Consider the following 16,372-nt stretch of genomic DNA (forward strand, 5'->3'; position numbering starts at 1 on the left):
AAGGATTCTCTGTTTTTCTTTAATTCATACGAGCGCATTAAAGAAGGAAAACCTATTGGAAGGATAGTTATTGCGACGATAGTTGTTTTGTAAAGGCGGCTCCTATATGAAGAGCGTTATGATAAGTTATTAAAGCGCCACAAAATGCCCGCTCCGTATATTGTCTTGTGACAATCTTCTAAAAAATGTTACAAAATGAATTGTCATGACAACTTTTGGAAAAGCCTATACATACGACATTTTCGACTTCAAAAATCCTAAAAAAAAAAAAAAAAACAATCCTGAAAAATCCTGAGTTGGTTTTATTAAAATAAATAAACAAATAATTGTAAAGGTGACAATAATTTTAATAATTTTATGTTTTTTATTAGTCGTTAATATTTTTATTTTGATAAAAGAAAAAGGAAAGGTGACAAGTGATAATTGATAAAAGCAAAAGCTTGTCGGTCTCAATGATTCAAGTGAATAAACCTAGAAATTGGAGGTTCTTTCTAAATGTAAGGCAGATTGGAAACCTTTAAATTTCCTTGTTACATTTTAGTATCCTCATAATTCTGTTATTACCGTTTAAATATTTCTCCTACTCTAATTATTAGCATCAAACTCATTGTAATTTGTAGAATATGTAATAAAATTTTAAGTGAATCTCTGTCTTTCTCTTTCATTTAAATCTACGACTTCCTCTCTATTTATCTTTTGAATCTCCACAATATATACTCAAATTTTGTCTACAAAGAGTCACATATCTTGTTGCATACCATGTTGCAATGTCTTCTTTGCCTTCATTATTGAGTACTTCTATCACCGAACATCGCGGTAGTGTTCTGCTTAAGCAACTCTGATCTAATCGGTTTCAATGCACTCTCTCCCTTCATGGCTTTCAAGTTTGCTTGCTGACGCAGTTGGAATATCTACAGGCATTTGCAATTTTGGACTACCACATCAAGCAATCAATTAAGATAACTTTTTTTTCTTGGTCAATGAGTCAAAATTCAAATATCTTTTGGGCCATTCCCAATAATCTCTAGGATCTATTTGCATTGTGCTTGTTATTTTGGTTATTTTATTGCATTACCCACTATTTTTTTTTGTGTTTGATGTATGAGGTATCTTTCTCATTCTCCTTCTCTTTTTGTACTTAAATTCAAAAAAGAAAAAAGAAAAAGAGAGAGAGAGGAGAAATTATTTATTATATACATCAATAAATAAGAGTATATGGGGCAGAGGTTTTATCTGAGAAAGTCCACCTTATGCCCAATCTCTGAATTTTGAGTCAATAACTTAATATACACATCTATATTTAGGCCTTCTTTTTCCTCCACGTAGTAATCTATCGAAACTCTTAAAGCAACATCCCAACAACCCAAACGTGAATGCTACATCCTCTGCAAATGTTCCGCTTTATTTTATTATATATTGTTGATGACAGTTTTTCGAAAGATAACATGACACTAAGTTCAAGATATACGAATTTGCAAAAGAGAGAAATAGGATAAGAGCTTGCCGAAGTGTACTAGTGGGAATAGTTTCGATGCATAAGTCAGTCGATGATTTAAAATTTGAGAGAGAAATATAGCTTGAAAATTCATTGTGCGCAATGCTAGAAAAATGGATCATGATCAAGAGTTGGTTGATGGCTCGGCCACATTTGTGCATAACGTGGCTCGGTTTCAGCGCTGCAAGCTTGACCACGTTCTCTAGTGAACGTGGCTTCTCTTGTTGTAAACTTGTTTTTCCCGTCTGACCCTCGGCGGACTAGCTTAATGTTAGTCATGTACTTTACAGGTGGACTTATATGATGAAAATAGCCTTTGAGGCCCATTTGGTATTTTTTGGCCGATTCATTACCTAACATATACGATCATAATTTATTTCTTTATTTATTTTTTATAAAATTTTAAAATATGATTGATTTGCTGTACAAATTATTTCGTTTTCAGATTGACCAACGACCGCCATAATTGATAATTGGTCTCATATGAGAACACGGCAGCAGAATTAGCAATCATGGACCCACCCTTTCGTGAGCCTTTGATTTTATTTTCATCGGTGGCATAAATCCAAGGGAGGAAATGTTTAAAATTGTTGATGATCATGTCCTCAAAATAGACAGCCATATATTCTTCCACTAACAATTAGCATTGGGATTAGCGAAATGTTATTTACCATTTCAATCTACTATTTTTTGTTGCAATATTTACTTTAAATGGTTTTTTGCTCTTTTTTATTTATTTATTTATTTATTTTATATATATATATATTATCAGGAACATATATTGTTGTCTTTTTTTTCCTCGTAGAATAGGGAACATTACAAGTCAATTGTAGATCAGCAAAAACATTAACCAAATTGAAAGATTGGAAAAACATTGCAAATTTGGTGATAGATTTAAAGGAGTAAATGTAGTTTCATGGTCCTAAGAAATTCAGCATTATGGCATTGTGATTTTAGGTTTCTAGAGCTAGCTTTAAATTATGCATAACATTTCAATTTATTGATCTAATCTCGTGTGTAACCGTTAAAGACATTGATGCATTTTTAAGTTCAATCAATAGATATTTGCAAAACAAGTAGGTATAGTTGGAGATTTGTCCGAGCATACCGACTCTTTGATATTTAAGTTAGCAAAAGGAGTTCGGTGTGGCTATAAAGGAGAGCGAGGGTTTTCCTAAATTGAATACGGAGGTGCGGTTGTAATTATAGGCATACTTTGATCGATGATATGGTATTTCCCTATGTAGAGCATTTATTGGTGAGTTGTTTTCTTTAACTAGATTACGTGTTGGATTATGCGTTAAAATCTCGAAACAGCATAACACAAGTCGAAAAGTAATTATTCTCAGCGTTACAATTTCGAAACTCTTTTAGCACGAGTTTTTTTGTCTTTATTTGAGTGGCCATTATGGTAATATAATTGTACGAGCTACACGAGTTATACCGTTTGTTCTATTATGTTCTTTTGTGTCGGCCTCTGCGGTCTTGTCAAGACTTACTGTTTAAACTTACCTTCCGAACTAGAATCCTAAGCTTTCAAGTTCGTTTGTCAACCCAAATTGGCCGAGTGTATAGCTGGTCTATCACAAGAAGAGAATAAAGTTTGATTAAAGGGTTTGGAGTAATAACAAAGCCAAATCCATTCTAATTATAATATAACTTAAGATTAGTGGTTGGGGTACACTAATGGCGGTGGAATTAGTTGTTAATTAGTCTTAATATAGTATTTTTATCATCTTGGCAATGGCAACCCAACCCCTCCCTGATGCAACAAAAGGTTTTTCCTTGATGCCTCCTCTTCTTCCTCTTGGTCAAACTCAAAGCAAAAAACTACGTTCAAAATTTCAAGAACAGTGATCCATTTTCTTTTTTGTATAATTTGTAGAGGAAGAAATACTTCTTGTATTCAACCGAGTGCCAGAGGTGTCCACTGTCCACCTACCTGCATGTAAATAATGAATCACTGCACCGTCTATTTCTTTTATTTTTATTTTTATTTCGTTGGTTTTCCCTTGAGGTATAAATAAGGCACCGACGCATAGGGTAGAGATGAGAGCGTCTGGTCGGGACCGTCCCACCAGAGCTAGGCAGAGCCACAAAGAGAAGAGAAGCAACTGTACCACACCACAGGGAGAGTCGGAGGGATCCGATTGAATCGAATAGCATCGAATCCATACAGAGAGAGACTCGGAGACAGAAGAAATGGCATCGACCGGTGGCGGAAGGTACATGGCCTACTCGCCCTCGCCCTCTCCCTCCGCTCCACCTTCTCCTCATCTATCCGGGCTCCGTTCCGCCTCCTCCGTCGCCGCCGCCCTCGTCGACCAAGAAAAGTACCACTCCACTCCACAACTAACAAGATCTACTTAGTTTTCAACTCTGTTTTTGTTCTGATTTTGCTTTGAATAATTTTGGTGGTGTTTGATGATTCAGATATCTGTCGGAGCTACTGGCAGAGCGTCACAAGCTTACTCCCTTTCTGCCTGTGCTCCCACATGCCTGTCGCTTGTTAAACCAGGGTGAGTCTGTTTCAGCTTAGCTTTCATATTTCTTTTTGCCATATCTAGTTTACGGTATAAAGCAATATGTACACTGATGTCTGCAAGTTATAACTGAGTATTGACCTCAAGTGGTAGATCGGACACTTTTTCACCAATTCATATAGATTGGAATGGTTGAATATAAAAATCTAAAGAAAACACGCAAGTTGGTGCATGTATTGCAGCAAAGCCTTGTTGGATCAACGCATAAGCGATATATAGGACACAAGTTATAAGAACCCAACGGCACAACCAAACAATATAAATAACTTGCACGAGATACTTATATACCCAATGATAAAACGTTTCAAAACAGAAATTTTCACCCAGAGTTTTTCCCCCTTATAATTTTAAAATATATAAAACCCCAAATCCAACTTTTTGTTTTTTGTTTTTTGTTTTTTTTCCTGTTTGATATTCTAATTTTTTTGATTGCAAAAATGATTAGCTGTAGAATAGGTGACTCCAGAGATTTTTTTTTTTGTGGGTAGGTGAGTCCAAAGTTATTGATAGGTGGTTGTATTCTAGCGCGGTGCTGGAATAACACTTAAGAGGGTCTTGACATGTATCAATCAGATTCATGTTATTGCTATGTAAATGTAGGCGGCTACTTCATATGTATAGCAGTAGAGCTTCGGGTAAAACATTTTATTTTTTCAAATCATCGCGATCATATTTAAAAGGTTAGGTTTTAAATTGCTTCGCTGAAATCATGGTGTTCCCTTTAGTTGTCTGTGGACTTGCAAGGAGTTATGCAGGTTGGTTCTCTTCTGATCTTAGTTTTGGCAAAATTGATTGGCTTCTAACTTCTAAGTTGACTGGCGAAAAACAGTTATTGGCTGGCGCAAGTGTGGTTCTTACAACGTCTGCTCCTTGTTGTATGGTCACAGTTAGTTTCATTGGGGGTAGGAATTTTTGCCTTTGGTGCATCACAGATTGAAAATTTGCTATCCATGGATCTGAATCTCCAACAAGATTGCTGTGTACTGTATCAAGGATTTGGAAGATCATCTTTTTGATTTTATGGATGGATTTAGGATCCAAAGAGTTGTTATTATTACCTTAGAGCTCCAGATTTGGTGTCTTGTACGACCAAATACAAGAGCATATGGACCGTATATGATCAATCTTCTTGACATATGACTTTGCTGAGTATATGGCTAAAAGGAACCCAAATTTTGGTAATTTAAGTTCAGTTGTGTAATATAGATTCATTTGTGTGCTGATAGGGAGCAAAGGTGAAAACTATGGGAAACTGTGTCTTGATTTAAAGATTAATGATATGATATATGTGATTTACTACCAGGAGGTGTTCCTTCTCTTTCTCACTTGCAGTAATATCCCCAAGTCTAGAAAATGGGGATCATAAAAGTGTTGGTTAGCCCTTGCCAACTCATTCCATCTTTTTTGTCTACATGTTAGGTTAATGTTGAAAAATTCGATGAGAAAGTTCGAAATTGTTTCCTTTTGCCACAGTTACCCAATGGTTGAAAAAGTCTACAAGTTGAGAAGATTAGTGAAAAACCTAGCAGCATGGTAGAGGGGATACTTCACTCTGTAGGATGGTACGCTGGACTTTTTAAACTCTCTCCCAACAGTTTTCTTGCATAGCTGCATGCATTCAGATGCCTAGTTAAGGTTGTGAAATCTATCTAGAAAGTTCAGAAAGAACTTTGAACAGGTTGTGATGCACGATTCTAGAGGTCAACTTAGTAGGTTGATCTATAATGCCTTGTCCCAAGAAACTATGTAGTCTATTTTGGTCATTAAAAAAAAAAAAGCGTGTAGGCTTAGTTCTAGGGAATTTGGTTTCCTGTTGGTCATGACCTAGGCTGGTGAGTGGTTGTGGGTATGAGCTTTAGCTCAAATAACACCTTCTTCCCTTATAAGAACAAGGTGGAAGGTAGGGTCATGGGTTCAAGAGATTTCGTGTGTTGTATAACTTACCAATCAAAAAAGACAAAATCCATTTATTATCTGACTTTAGTGAAACAAGATGAATTAAACTCCATGTTATTTTTCCCCCCATGCTTTCACTTTTCTCTTTTTTTCCTAGAGTGCATTCATAAGGTTAAATTTTATTTCATGAGGAATCATTAATTTTAACTGACTCAGAAGATCCGTGTTGTCTGTCCATTTTGTGGTGACTGCTAACTTTTTAACAAATGCTGACTGGTACATCTTATTCTTGAAAATTGACATTTTTGGAGCAGAATTATTGCGTGTAACCACACTGTTGGGGAATGCATCAGTTTTAGGTCAAAGTGGGCTTGAACATGCTAGCCCCCTGGCTTCTGGAGGAATATTTTCCAATGGAGGTGCCGATTTGAACGGATGGCCATCACGGTTCCAATCAGAAGTACGGATACTAACCATTAACATAACCTTTTTTCCATCTAATTTTACTGTATTTGCAGAAGTATTCCTGACACGATCTTTTCATTTCGTGCTAACTCATAACATCTATTTGAGTGTTTGTAGATTATGCTATTCTTTGACAGGTAGTTGAAGCTAACATCCTCAAGCAATGTAAAATAGATTTTAGCTTAGCTTCCTGTTCCAGGAACCTAATAAGATGGTTCTTCTTTTCCTTCTTGTATTTTTGTCTAGGCACTCCTATACATGACATATTTGTTAATTTTACATCTGATGTATAAATGCAATTCCTGCTAGTATGGAAGCCCTATATGCAGAGAGTTTTGAGCATGGCATTCTCCAATTTATAGAGGTTCTGAGACTCTGGGAGTCCTAAATTTCTCCTGTAGGGTGCTAACTGCTGACCCTTTGGTTGATGAAATATTGTTATTCTGTTTGCCTTACAAGCGTGCTATCACGTGGTATAATAATTGGCTGGTCTCGGTTTTCAAGCGTGGGAGTCGTAAATTTCTCCTGCAGTGTGCTAACCGCTGACCCTTTAATATTGTTATTCAGTTTGCGTTACAAGGGTGGATCTTGTGGTATTAATTGGCTGGTGGGGTTTTCATGAGGTTGCTGATGTACCGTGTCACTGAAACCAGCTGGTCTGATGCAAAAAACTGCATTACCGTTGAGCCTCTTAGTAGTTTTCAAATACAAACATTTAATTCCTCTGCTTTTTATTTTTGGATTTAGACCCTTGAATTTCACAATCTTCTACAATTATATTTGAATGTCAGCATGGGGTTTAATTGTTCTATTGTCTTTTTTTTTCTTTTTTTTTTTGTTATAGCATACTTATTACTCTTTGGTGTGTTTTTCTAGAATTTGTTCTTTAACATTTTCTTAGAGCTGCTGCAAGACAACTGCATTAAATATCTGCTGCATGACAATTGTTCTATTATTTTTTTTGTTTGTTTGTTATAGCATACTTGTTACTCCTTTGTTTGTTTTTCTAGAATTTTTTTCTTTTAACATTTTCTCAGAGCTGCTGCAAGACAATTGTTGTAGATATCTTTTGAGAATCTTTGGAGCTCCTCCAGGAACCAAAATTTTACAGTACATTATGCATGACAGACAGTTGCTTTTATCTATCACTGTAAGATCTAACAAATCTGGAATTATAATGTACAGATGTCGGGTTTATTACAGCCCTCATCGGCACAAAACTGGCTGAGTTCTCAAGGTAGCTCATCTGGTCTTATAGCTAAAAGAACCATGAGAGTGGATATCCCTGTCGAGAAATACCCTAATGTACGAATAAACTTGCTCCTGTTTAATTGCTTATATTCTTATTTTTGGCAGTTTCTGATGTTGATTTGTTATTACAGTACAACTTTGTTGGGCGTCTCCTTGGTCCTAGGGGAAACTCTCTTAAGCGAGTGGAAGCAAGTACTGAGTGCCGTGTTCTGATCAGAGGGCGTGGTAGCATTAAAGATCCAACTAGGGTAATAGTGAGATTTTCTTCTGTTGATGATTGTGCATGCTGAAACTTTAATGTGGTTCATGTATATCTAGTTAAGTGTCTTGTTGTTCTTTTTTCCCCTTCTAGCTAGTTAGGTGTTTTCTTTTCTACACTTCGTGTGTAGTAGGGGGTGCCTTATGCTTTTTATGATAATTCGATTACTTAATCAAAAAATATATAGTTAAGTGCCTATTGATGAAGAGAATTGGATTAACATGACATTTGGAACAAGTTCCATTACAAATTTGTAATTTTTTTCCAGGCTTCATCCATGTTTCTTGATTGCATACTGGAAAACCTGGTGAATCATATGGACGTAAAGCATTATGTAAACTCTGTTTTGCACCATTTTTTATTTTTTATTTTTTATTTTTTAACATTTTGAAGTATTTTTAATGATGAGTTTACTAGTTAAGTTCTCATGGCTTCAGCACATTGTTGGAGGGAACTTTTACATACTACTACTAAGGGATTAAGGTACCTTGGCTTCATGTTGTTCATTGTTTGTTAATTGAAGATCCTTCTCTTTTTGGAGAGCGATGCTAATTATAAGGTTTGCTGGTTGCTTTTGCTTGTTTTGTCTATGTGGACTAATCTGGGATGCTTTCATGAATTTTGATTTCATTTGAGAAAGTACTTTTATTAAGTCAGACTCCAGATAGATTTTCTGGAAACTTCCAACTTGTACATTTTTCACCTTCACGTCCAAGAAGCTTCATGACACTGCATATAAGAGAAAACTGCCGGGTACTTCTCTGCTGTATGAGGCCTTTGTCCAAGGAGCTTCTTAAGGCCCTCCACTTCTTATGATTAGCAAAAATGTTCATTTGTTGATGAACCTGGAAAGTGAAATCACAATTCATTTCATTATCTTAATGAGTTTCTCTCAAGTATATCTCAAGACCATTTTGATGTTCGTCATCTATTAAAAGCACTGTGCACGCTTTTCAAAAACTCAGCTTTTGATTCCTTCTAATTGCCAGAGTGTAGTTTCTAACATGCGGTGCTGAACTTTTTCGGTTTTGTTCAATTTCTAGCTATGTTCCTGTCTGAGCTTGAACTGTTGATGCTGCATCACCAATTGAAATTCAATTGCCGCTTTTCACTTGTATTATGAGAATATAACTGTAGATTGTTGTATTGCTTGTGTTTTACAGGAGGAGATGATGAGAGGAAAACCGGGGTATGAACATTTGAATGGACCTCTCCATATTTTAGTTGAGGCAGAACTACCAGTTGAAATAGTTGATGCACGACTGATGCAAGCACGTGAGATACTTGAAGATTTGCTGAAACCTATGGCAAGTTTTCACTTTTGCCCCTATTTTAAATATTATTCATTTGCTTTGCAAGTATTTTTGCCTCCTTTGAATTAACCTGCGCTAATCTGGTTCTCCCTTTTTTTTTTTTTTTTTAGGATGAAACCCATGATTTCTATAAGAAACAACAGCTACGGGAGCTCGCAATGCTCAATGGTACACTTCGCGACGAGGGTTCTCCTATGGCTGGTTCGGTTTCCCCCTTCCACAACAGCCTTGGTATGAAGAGGGCCAAGACTAGGGGCTAATGGACCCCCATTCTTAGAGGGCTTTTGGAGCTTGTGCGTTAGTTTCTGGAAGTAAACAGCAGTTCCCATTCTGCAGGTGTTGCAGTCCCAGCCAATGCCTCCAACTGCCATCGGGGCACTGGCACCATTATGTGCTAGTTCTAACTTGTTTCTATATGGAGTGTGTTTCTGTTAGGGGAAAGCTTAATGACCGTGTCGCTTAGTAAAGGACCGTATTGAGTGCAGGGGGTATGCTTATGTGTGTTGCATTAGGCAGTTTGGTCTGGACATTCCCCTTCCAAACCTGTCTTTGTTTATTAGGTTATAGTATATATATAAGCTTGTGATGAAGTTTTGTTTGTGGTGATGGGCGTCTCTGGTGAGAATGTTAAGGTATGGTTTGCATACAAGTGAGGCAAACAATGATCTACCCTGTTGCTTGGTTTCTGGGTTGGAATGTTTTGTATTTATCTAGTATAGTACCTAGATTTGATGGAAAGCATTCTTTGTTATATGCTAGTGGACGTTTTAGTAGCTTTTACTTCCTTTTTCGTGCCTTCTCCATTTAAATGCATTCTCAAATGTGTTCTTGCAGCATCAGCTCTTCAGAATTATCATGACTGCTTTGATGGAAAAATTGTTTGGCCTGAAAAAAGTATCGTTAGTGATCATGCTTTTTAGCTTTGGCAAGAGCCTGATCATGCAAGTTTCTAGTATTTTCAAGTAGAAAACTAGAATTCTTCTATATTTTGGAAATGAGTAGCGTTTTTTTTTTTAAAGCTCAAGTATTAAATGGTCATATCATTTATGCTATATCTAACTAGTTTTAGACGAATCATTTCGTTACAGAGGCATGTTACATGGATTTATAAGTTTATTTTGAAATTACAGGAATTTCTTTCTTGTAAGGTCAAACTACATGAACCAATGCAACAATTTTCTCTAAAACAGATATCGAGAGCCTTATAATCTAAGTGATGCAAAATGTCTTTGTATCCCTCTTATATCTCTAAAAAATGACGTGGTGGCTTTTAAAATTAACATTAAATCAAAATTTTATAGTATGATAATTTTATAACACATCAATTTCAAGGGACACAAAGAAGACAGCATTACTACAATGTAATGGAGATCAAACTCAATAACTATTCATTGCAAAACTAATCACATGGTTTGACATGCCTATTCATTGCAAAACTAATCACGATCACATGGTGAATATGTGTTGGGGAGACTTTACTTACCTTTAAATTATTACGCCTTTTTTAATGTTATTCGAATTCTCAAAATTTGCATGTGAGTGTCTAATGTATCAATCATTTTCAATCATCTCCCTCCATTAGAATTTGATGTTAAATCTTAACAAATATAATGAAAATGACCAAAATACTCTGTTTATACAAAAAGAATAATTTTTTTTTATTAAAGGTATATTTGTATTTTTATAATTTTTATATGAGTACAAAAGACATTTTACTTATTAGCCATTTGAGTTAATAAACTCCAATGGTGAGAGGGAAGGGGTATAAAAGACATTTTACTTATTAGTCGTTTGAGTTAATAAACCCCAACAGTAAGAAGGGGGTATTAAAAAGAGCTAATATATCAAACACCATATTACAAATTTTTGTACATTGGGGTGACTGAAAAGTGCATGGTAATTTAGGGGTAAGTGAATAACTATACTATTACATATAAATTAAAGAAAGGTTACAATCAGATACTGAAAATTTTAATACAATTCATAAAGTCGTATGTGATACTTTATAGAAGTCAATAACCAAATTTTATTAGTGTTTGGGAGTGGGGGGAAGGGAATCCAATAAGTTATCGTATTGATGGAGACAATAACATGGGATCAGCTCATACGGGGGAAAATTGACCTCCCTCGATACCTCTCCCTCTGCCATTGATCGTATGCATTTATTTTGTCAGCAATCAATACTCCTTTAGAGGAACGCTAGACTTACAAACAAATTTTACAGAAAAACTTTTACAAACCGATGTGGCACAACATGATTAGATATAAGATAAGTTTAAATTTTGAAAATCCTAATCATGTTGTGCCACATCAGTTTGTAAAAGTTTTACTGTAAAATTTGTTTGTAAGCCTAGCACTCCTCACTCCTTTAATCACACAAAAAAAAAAAAAAAAATCCATTTACTAGCTCTCCTTCATGCATGACTGCTTGAAACCATTACAAATTCATCCTGCAGCAGATTCTATACTTGGCCATATAGCTTGTAATTCAAGGAAGGAATCAGGATATAATTATACATGTTTATATCAACATGGCTATTATTGGAAAAAGTTAATAACATGAAGGAACTCGACAGCCTGAGGAGCTGCAGTACCAGTCATCAGAACCAGAGATGGCTGGAGAGGCTCAAATATCTTAATTCAGACATTTGCTTCACCTTCTTCTTCATCCTCAATGTCACCAATTCCAACCCAACGGGTGAATGCAAAGAGAAATTCTTTGAAGTTCACCATTCCATTTTTATCCCAGTCCATCTCTTCTGCAAAAGTAAAACAAACTCACCACTTAACATTATCAATTTATCATCAAAGTCATTAATTTATTTACACAGAATTATACACATCCAGAGAATTTATAGTAGGGTCTATACATGCTCATGTGATGGGAAATGCATCATCATTAGCCAGACTCAGGAACATTCATGTTCATTTCTTCATTCATCTCTTTTGCATAAAATGTATACACATAAGCATGCCATATAACATATTAAGCATATGAGCCTGTCTGCCTCGTATGTTTACATTGATGCACACACACACAGAGCTTACCAAATCTTTTCATGGCTATTTGTCCGGAACTATATTCTCCTGATGTATTTTCATTTATGGCATGGACCATCTCACTCTTGCTCACATAACCATCCTTGTTCTTGTCCAAGAAGACGAATGCATCCACCAAAGTTTCAAATGTGGCCTCCAGATTGGGCATCCCCATGTGTGATTTCTAGCAGTGTCAAGGAATACAAGAAGAAGAAAAGGCAGTATTACTGCAAAACACCTCATGATGTCAACTGGGTAAGTCAGGATGGTCATATGATAATCTTAACCTGCACCTTTAAAATGACTCACATTTTCCAACCATCATTCAACTGAATTTCCTGGCCAATATCCAGCAAAAAAACACCAAAGGCATATGAAATATGATACCCTTATCTAAATGAGAGAAGATATTAGGTATAAATCTACCAAATATACCATATTTGTAGGTTTCATGTGTCAGCTGTCAAGTAAAAGGAAACTTGAAAAGGAAATACATAGAGAAAATATTTTCTGGATACAGCATGAAGGGCAATGGGGTCGTCTTTGAGAAGATAGACAAGGCAGAGAAGTACAATGAACTCATTGAACTTCATACCCATATTCTCATTAATATCACACGCCACAAAGAGATCATTGATCTCCTCCTCTGTAAAGGAAATTTCCAGCTTATTGAAACACTTTTTCAACTCTGCATGATCTATTGCACCATTTGAATCCTCGTCTACAACCAAAATAAAACACACACATCTAAGCAGCTAGAAATCATAAAAAACAAAAAACAAAAAAGAGGAGGGAAGAAGGAGCATTCTTGTGTGTGTCATGCAGAGAACACTAAACACTTTCTTCTTAGCAGTCACAAGGGACAAAAAATGAAGTAGATGTTTTTGTGTATGTTTTCAGAAATAACAAGTAACTAAGCATCATTAGGATCTAAGGCTTACCAAAATACATGGCAATCCTAAAATAAATTTTAAGTTGAAGACAGTAGAAGACAAATATATAAATTTCTACAAAAAAAAAAAAAAAAAAACTACAATGAAACTCAGCATAATCCCTTAAAGAGTTCGATGAGGGGGTGTCAGTTATATATTATTCTTTTATTAGTTGCATCAATCAGCCTCTAACTTATCTATACAAACAACAGTTCTTGGAAAGACATTGATGCATACATTTAATTTTATGGTGATGAATTTTGTGTTGCCAAGAGAATTTATCAGCAAACAAATGAATTGAAAGTGCTACCTACCGAATTGCTCAAAAATAACTTTGCAATTTCTTAAGCTCTCATCTATTTTTGGGAATTTCAAGATTATGCTGTTGAATGATTTGATGGCACTTCCTCCAGATGCCCTCTTCTTCATAGCTTCGACCATTTTGGCTTCAAGCTTTGTTTCTACTATCCAACCCTTCTTAGGCGATTCACTCTTTCCCACTATATTTCCCATTGTCAGTTAACCTCACCGAATAGGATGCAGGAAACAAGCCAAGTATGTGCCTACCGATATAAAATTAGAAATAAACAATGTTAGAGAATATCCAACTAGTTGCAGCAAAAGATGGAGCAAAATATGTGATAACTGTTCAAGCAGATTAACCAAATATCAAACAAATGGCAAATAATTGTTAAACAGTACTGCTATGGTCATAAATTCACCAGCATGGGACTTCTACCAACCCTATAAATATTATTTTAAATTAGAAATAAAAAATGTTAGAGAATATCCAACTAGTTGCAGCAAAAGATGGAGCAAAATATGTAATAACTGTTCAAGCAGATTAACCAAATATCAAACAAATGGCAAATAATTGTTAAACAGTACTGCTATGGTCATAAATTCACCAGAATGGGACTTCTACCAACCCTATAAATATTATTTTAATTGCCTCTGAGATATATAACAGCACCCAATACTCATTGATCCTTTTGTCGTTGACTAAGCAATGAATGTGAATCAAAGGCCTACACGCTTAGATCCATGTTATCATTTCTTGGGTTTATATCAGACTCTTAATGGGTTGAAGGTGAGATGTAGGAAAAGAAAAAAAGCTGCAAACTTTTTCTTTTTCTCGTATTTCCCGGGCAACCAAACGGGAAGTTTAGCTAGCTAGAATTACCCAAAATGAAAAAAAGAGAGAAATAATCGAACAGCATGGGAAAGAAAGAGATATAATAAAGTGGCGTCCCAGCCCCACTTGTAGAATGAAACTCAACAACAAGATCAGAAGCACCAACAAACAGAAACCAAGAACCAGAAACACACACAACCTTAAAAAAAAAAAGAAAAAAAAGTCAGCGACCAGGCCACCAAATACGAGAATATGATTGAAAGAAAAAAGAAAAAAAAAGCTGAAACAACCGCTTTGGTTTCTTGAAAAGCCAAAACCTGCTAAAAAGGAAGTTGCAGAGGTCTATGAAAGATGGATGTACGCTAAAGTTGAGGAAAGGAAGTGGGGGTGTTTGTTACTCAGTTGGGAAGCTTCCTTCGCGTCTCATTGGATTGTCAACCGATGTTGGTGCTCCACCCACCACGTGTTGCGCTTCCTCTCGATCTAAAGGCGCTTTCATTTTCACAACACCTCCGCTGACTTTTCACACGCACAAAAAGAAATAAAGTTTTTTTTTTTTTTCTTTCCAAAAAAATACCCTACCCAAAATAACAAACACAAATTAGTTCATGACTAAGACATGATAATCTTTAGACCGGAATCCCACAAAAATTTTTTGTCGGGATTTTAGGGAGTTTGGAGGAAGGAATATTGTGGGGGTGGGTTTCAACTTTCGCCCACCGTTCACCTGCTTGGCATTTCAGATCTTTCATTTTCTACCATTTGTTGGGTGTGATGCATGATCAATGGTACTAGGTGAATCTATTACAAAATTCATAATATAAAGTGTATATTATATAATGTGTAGAGTGTAGTTTAGGGGAGTAATCATTGTTTATGGAACATTATATCAAATAATTTAGTCCCACTATAAGTTGCCAAGTTCCCGTACGTTGATAGCTCATAGCATTCCTCCACAGTATTTTTACTTCTCAATTGCTAACTTGACCCGATTGCACACAACCATTGAATTGAACCGACAGTGGTCCCATTTTAATTATGCTTTTTGGATATTTTAATTATGCTTTTTGGATATTTGTTTGCCATCGGAGTGTCTTTTCCACTTATCTACACCTTGTCTAATGTGTGAAACACGTTCTTTTAAGACTTAGAGCCGGTTATGTCCCAAAAAAAAAAAAAAAAAAAACTTAGAGTATGTTTGAGATTGTGTTTAAGAAATAAAACTTTTAAGTTAAAACGAGCTTTTAGGCAAAATTTTCATTTTGAAATTTTTGTCAAAAGTATTTTTTGACAATTTTTAGGCTTTTTGGATCCTAAAAAACACTTTTAATTTTTTTACCAAACGAGTACTTTTTTCTTAAAACATAATTTTTGAGTATTAAAAGTACTTTTAGGCCCCTCAAACGCAATCACAAACAAACCCTTAAAAAATTACTTTAAATCTTTTAAATTTTTTTTTTTTTTTTTTTAGAAAAATATATATACTTTTTGTATTATTATTATTATTATTTAATAAGAGAAAAAAATAAGTCAATTATGATAATTGAGGCCCAACATTTATCATTTCATTTAAAAAGCTATTGAGGCCCAACATCATGGGCATGTACATCTAAGCCCATCACCATGGGCTGACCCACATACTAAGTTAGGGTCAAGGTAAGGGATGTTACCATGTGATCCTTTCAAGTAAATACAAGTCAAGGTTAGATTCTTTATTTACTAGTTGAATCCAAAACAAAAAGAGTTGAAGTGCCGCACAGCTAAGAGGGGGAGTTTCTCCCCCTCCCCCCCTTCCTCTCTTTTCCCTCTCTCTTTTCTTGATCTGTTCTCCCCTCTCTTCCTCGATCTGTGTTTCTTTTCTTTTTTGTGTTTGTTTTTGAATTTCGCTTTCTTTTCCCTGTTGTTGTTCTTTGTTTGCTTGTTTATTTTTTCTTGCCAGGTGTTTGTTTGTGCACACTTTGTGGGTGCCGCTCATGGGAGATTCACTCAAACTTCTCCCCAATTCTTTGAGTACGCCGCCGATCTCCTCTACGCCTGCTTTGCT

The 16,372-nt window shown here is 35.6% G+C and overlaps 2 protein-coding genes across 4 annotated transcripts; one reads left to right on the forward strand and one right to left on the reverse strand.

Moving 5' to 3' along the window:
* Positions 1-3,512: 3,512 nt before the first annotated feature.
* On the forward strand, positions 3,513-10,007 carry LOC132173618 (KH domain-containing protein At5g56140). 2 transcript variants are annotated; one of them, XM_059585156.1, is made up of 7 exons: positions 3,513-3,828; positions 3,929-4,014; positions 6,249-6,394; positions 7,585-7,704; positions 7,782-7,898; positions 9,073-9,216; positions 9,333-10,007. In XM_059585156.1, exons 1-7 carry the CDS (start codon positions 3,698-3,700, stop codon positions 9,480-9,482), a joined length of 894 nt encoding a protein of 297 aa, XP_059441139.1. In that variant the 5' UTR covers positions 3,513-3,697; the 3' UTR covers positions 9,483-10,007. The 2 variants fall into 2 exon arrangements, with proteins under 2 accessions (XP_059441139.1, XP_059441140.1); XM_059585157.1 differs by having other exon boundaries at positions 6,288-6,394.
* A 1,632-nt stretch (positions 10,008-11,639) lies between these two features.
* LOC132174821 (probable calcium-binding protein CML21) lies at positions 11,640-14,807 on the reverse strand. 2 transcript variants are annotated; one of them, XM_059586509.1, is made up of 5 exons: positions 14,650-14,807; positions 13,508-13,756; positions 12,780-12,982; positions 12,271-12,445; positions 11,640-11,981 (listed from the first exon to the last, which is right to left on the reverse strand). In XM_059586509.1, the coding sequence occupies exons 2-5, from the start codon at positions 13,704-13,706 to the stop codon at positions 11,863-11,865; spliced, it is 696 nt and encodes a 231-aa protein (XP_059442492.1). In that variant the 5' UTR covers positions 13,707-13,756; positions 14,650-14,807; the 3' UTR covers positions 11,640-11,862. The 2 variants fall into 2 exon arrangements, with proteins under 2 accessions (XP_059442492.1, XP_059442490.1); XM_059586507.1 differs by having other exon boundaries at positions 14,646-14,807.
* Positions 14,808-16,372: the final 1,565 nt, after the last annotated feature.

The sequence above is a fragment of the Corylus avellana genome, chromosome ca3, assembly GCF_901000735.1.
Source record: "Corylus avellana chromosome ca3, CavTom2PMs-1.0".
In the NCBI taxonomy this organism is placed as follows: domain Eukaryota; kingdom Viridiplantae; phylum Streptophyta; class Magnoliopsida; order Fagales; family Betulaceae; genus Corylus; species Corylus avellana.